The following is a 4,539-nucleotide window of genomic DNA, read 5'->3' on the forward strand; positions in this document are numbered from 1 at the left end:
TCTCTTAGGCATTTCCTTTGGTTCTGAAGGCAACATATTCCTTATTTATAAATTTTACTTAAGCTGATTTATGCTGTTACTAGCAAATTGGCCCACCTTGAATGGAGACCCCCTCCAACAAAAGGCTGTACAATCTGTCCAAATTGCAATACAGTGGACACTCCTGTCTATGCCCTCCAGAGACTCCTTCATTCTAGAGGCTTTAGCAACCTCCTCTCATGCATCCTGGAATCTCTGGACCACCCAGAATGACCACTTTGCCTTCAAGGTCGTTCTATTCTCCCTGTGAATCAGATCGACTCTCGAGAGGTCTCTAGGCTGGTTGTAGACCTTAAAAAAACAATTCTGCACAACTGTTTATATTATAAAAGCATTTTATTGAACACACTATGGAGGTAGTCAGAACCAGAACAAAATTTGGGATTGGGGGTGGGACTTGGTTTTGATAGTTCAGATACTGGAAAACTTTGGATTTTTTTCTCAACAAGGACCATGCTGTAGAGACCTAAAGGCTGATTTGAAGCAGAACATAGAATCACCGCATAGGAGATTAAAGACTGGGGATTGAGCCCTTCCAGGAACCAAAGACGATGGTTCTGCAATAGGCTTGGTCTAGACTACACTCCAGTAAAAGAGAAAACTTGGCTTGGTAACCACCTAGAAGAGGCAGCCACCAGGGGCCGTGTTGCTGCCCTTAGGAGGCAGTGACTTGCAGCAGGCTCTTAGCTCTTGAAGCTCTTCCGGGAGGAGGAGGTGGTGGACACAAATTTGACGCTGGAGCTGCTGACCCCACCACCACCACCACCGCCACCGCCACTGCCAAAGCCCACCCCCAGGCTTCGGCCACTGCTTGAACTGAAGCCAGAGCCCCCCACACTGAGCCCACTGCTTAGGCCGCCACCCACACTGCTGCCGGAGTAGTAGCCGCTGCTGCCGCCACCTCCAAGACCTCCGCCAAGACCTCCGCCAAGGCCGCCGCCAAGGCCGCCGCCAAGACCTCCGCCAAGGCCGCCGCCATAGCCACCGCCATAGCCACCGCCATAGCCACCGCCACCACCGTAGCCAGAGGAGACACTGTTTGTGATGACAGCTGTGGAGAAAAGAGGGAGCATTTGGTGAGACCAGTCTATCAGATTGATCCTACAGGTCCAATTTATTTGACCCTGCTAGTGTTAGCACTGTACCTGGCCCCTTTTACAGAGTAGTGAATGAGGCCCAGAAGAACTAAGTCATTTAGTTAAGGTCCCTAACAGAAAGTTGGTGAACATAGTAGGCAAGGGATGGTGCTAAGTCCTTGGGGGAAGAGGGGGAAGGCAGGGCAGAGGGGCAGGATGCAAGATGTGTAAGAGATAAAACATGAGGCACATTGCTTCATGTCTCAATCTGTGTTCGCTCCCCTCCACCACCTGCTTCTCATTAAGTGTATTAAATAACCATATATGGGGATTGGAGTGTCCGGGATCTAAAAACAGCGAGATTCTGAGCTGGCACCAAATATTATCATCATTGTTAATGTCTGTTTAAAGTTACTTACAGATGTTGACTGGTCCAACTCCTTCTCCACTCAATCTGAAAGGAGAAAAATTGAAATAAGAGTTAAAAATGCCCCCAAAGACAGCACGACTCTGTGTGGATAACTCCTATAGTCATGTTTAGAGCTTGATCTATAAGCAAGAAGCCTGCGTACCCAAAAAACTCTTTAAATTAGAGAAAGAGTATAGCTCTCCAGAGGGACTTTCCAATGAAGAGGACCTGGCCTAGAAACAGGCTATCAAAAGAAGATTATAATTCACATTCTCCCGCACCCATTATATGGAAAGCATGAGTAAGAGGCTATGGGGACTATAAATATATATGAAGCAGTTTTTGCCTTGTAGGAGCTTACATTCTGTGAGAGGGCTTGGCATGGACAGAAATACTTCTAACAGAAAGTAGGCAGTGGGCAGTGTCAGAAGATTGAAGAAAATGGAGTAGTTTGAGAATCCAAAGGCAGGTGAATTTAACCCAGCTGGAGTAATCATGAAAGACTTCCTGAAGGAAGAGGTATTTGAAGAATGGGGAAGGCGTTTGTTGAGTTGTTTGGTTGTTTGAAGGAGAGGCAGTGTCTAAGAATACTGATGGTGGGATTAGGTCAGAAAGTGAGTTAGGACCACATTGTGTAGGTTAGCTGTATGCCCAGGCATCAGATTAAAACCAAATTAAAGATGGATAATTATCATGCACACAATAGTGGTCACTTATGGGTGTGCGTGTTACACCCTGTAGTGGAGAAGAAGCTCCACTTATCACATGTGAGGCCACCCCTGGCTATGTTGCCCACCTGCACTCCTCGCCCTCCAGCAGCTTCCTGTAGGTGGCAATCTCCACGTCCAGGGCCAGCTTGGTGTTCATGAGCTCCTGGTACTCCCTTAGCAGCCGAGCCATGTCCTGCTTGGCCTTCTGCAGGGCATCCTCCAGCTCGGCCAACTTGTTCCTGGCGTCCTTGAGGGCCAGCTCCCCACGCTGCTCAGCTTCAGCGATGGCGTTCTGCAAGTTGGCGCACTAGAGGGAAAGGAAGGAAGAGTGGGGTTATACTTTAGCAGTGAGCTGGGCTCAGTACCTCTTTCTAAGATTCCAGAGACAAGCCAGTACAGTTGTCATCATTGTGGACGGGGGAAACATGGAAACGTTGGTACTTGTTCCAGCTCTGGGTGTGTATGTGTTTAGAAAAAGTAAAACCAAACAAAACAAGCCTTCTTTCCAGAGCTCAGGCCCTTTCTTGCCTTCTTTCAGCCTCTCCCTACCTGCTTCTTGACATTGTCGATCTCAGCTCTCAGCCTCTGAATCATCCGGTTCATCTCGGAGATCTCATGCTTGGTGCTGCGGAGATCGTCGCCATGCCTGCCAGCTGACTGCTGCAGCTCCTCATACTGGTGCCACCAGAAAAGAGCAAAGATTCCATTTATATGAGGATGGAAACACTTTCCCAATGTTCACAGGCAGCAACTACCAAGAGGTGGCAAGAGGTGTAGTTATCTGAGGTCTGGGGCTGGTTTCTGGTCTGAGATAATGTCTTCTTTAGTGCCTTTACTTTCCTGGAGACACTGGTGTGAGATTCAGAGTGAATTCTCCTTAAGGCTCTTGAATTTATGTGGTAAAGGCGCACATGACTGTTCCCATAACTCAACCCAAAAGGCCTCCGCAATTTTCAGGAGCCCCATCCTTAGCATTTTGTTATGGCCTGGAATCCTACACACATGTCCATCCCCTCACTCAGGGTGCATTCACCACAGCACCCACCTTGGTCTGGTACCAGGACTCGGCTTCTGTCCGGCTGCGGTTGGCAATGTCCTCATACTGGGCCTTGACCTCAGCGATGATGCTGTCCAGGTCCAGGCTGCGGTTGTTGTCCATGGACAGGACCACAGATGTGTCTGAGACATGTGTTTGCATCTGGGACAGCTCCTGCAAGGACACTTGAAGTCAGTCATGTGATTCTGTGTTATTTTATGTCAGGTCCATTCAAATATCTCACTCATTATGGTTTGTCAATGTGAGAAAAAAAGTAATAACCACCTACGTCAAACATTTAGATAAGTTCATAAATAATCCAAACCATTACTAAATCTATTTTTAAAATCTTTAACAACCTGAACCTCCAAGAGACCTCTACTATATAATAACCTTTTAGATGTGAATCTTCTGGGGTCATATCTTATTTCCAAAGAATCTAGTTGAGTGGGCTGCCAGGCTGGGAGGAAATAGAAAGAAAGGGGAGGTCGAGGAAAGGTATAACTGTGCCTCTGATAACTCACTCTAAACCTCACTTTGCAGAATGATTATTGAAGGGGTCTTTTGCTTTAAACTTGACTTATTTTTTTAAAGGATTGGCTTTATAAGTAATAAAGTGTTAGTGCTACTAAAGGGACAGGGAAGAGAGGGATGTATTTACAGCTTAGGAGTCACTGGAAGCCACTAACCCTGGAAACCCTAATTCCTGGTGGTGTCCCAGTGACCATCTCTCTGGGTCTTGAATAAGGGGCATTTCTTACCGCCTCAAAGAACATCTTCAAGAAGTTGATCTCATCCATCAGTGCATCGACCTTGGCCTCTAGCTCCACCTTGCTCATGTAGGCAGCATCCACGTCCTAGAAAAATGGATGGTTGGCATTGCACCCAATTCCCACCCTGACTTAAATGAATGATGCCTTAAGAGAGCATAGCCATAGGCAACAGGTTCTCTTCTACCCACATACCTTCTTCAGCATCACAAACTCATTCTCAGCGGTGGTACGCTTATTGATTTCATCTTCATACCTGGGGGTAAAAGGAATGGGAAGTGCTTATCAGAAGATGAGAGGCAAGTGAGGCCTAGGGTCTTTCATGCATAAAGGCAACTGCGTGAGCCTGCTTTCCCACTGGGAAAGGGCTTCTTGCATCACACAGGCAGAAAGGGAGGGGGCACTGGTAGTGTGAGCCACTGGGCAAGGCCCTTACCCATTAGAATACTCTTTTCTCTTTAACTGCCCACCTGATAATCATTCTATTATTGCTATAACA

General features: G+C 47.1%; 1 protein-coding gene across 1 annotated transcript in view; it reads right to left on the reverse strand.

Annotated features, from left to right (window-relative positions):
• Positions 1–370: 370 nt before the first annotated feature.
• Positions 371–4,539, reverse strand: part of LOC109391837 (keratin, type II cytoskeletal 5-like) — a 334,229-nt gene continuing 330,060 nt past the window's right edge. Inside the window, exons 3-9 of the mRNA XM_019659746.1 lie at positions 4,236–4,296; positions 4,032–4,127; positions 3,280–3,444; positions 2,784–2,909; positions 2,321–2,541; positions 1,535–1,569; positions 371–1,090 (exon numbers count right to left, since the gene is read on the reverse strand). Coding sequence (XP_019515291.1) covers positions 723–1,090; positions 1,535–1,569; positions 2,321–2,541; positions 2,784–2,909; positions 3,280–3,444; positions 4,032–4,127; positions 4,236–4,296 — 1,072 coding nt within the window. The 3' untranslated portion in view covers positions 371–722. The remainder of the gene's footprint in view (positions 1,091–1,534; positions 1,570–2,320; positions 2,542–2,783; positions 2,910–3,279; positions 3,445–4,031; positions 4,128–4,235; positions 4,297–4,539) is intronic.

The sequence above is a fragment of the Hipposideros armiger genome, unplaced genomic scaffold (assembly GCF_001890085.2).
Source record: "Hipposideros armiger isolate ML-2016 unplaced genomic scaffold, ASM189008v1 scaffold_303, whole genome shotgun sequence".
Lineage (NCBI taxonomy): Eukaryota > Metazoa > Chordata > Mammalia > Chiroptera > Hipposideridae > Hipposideros > Hipposideros armiger.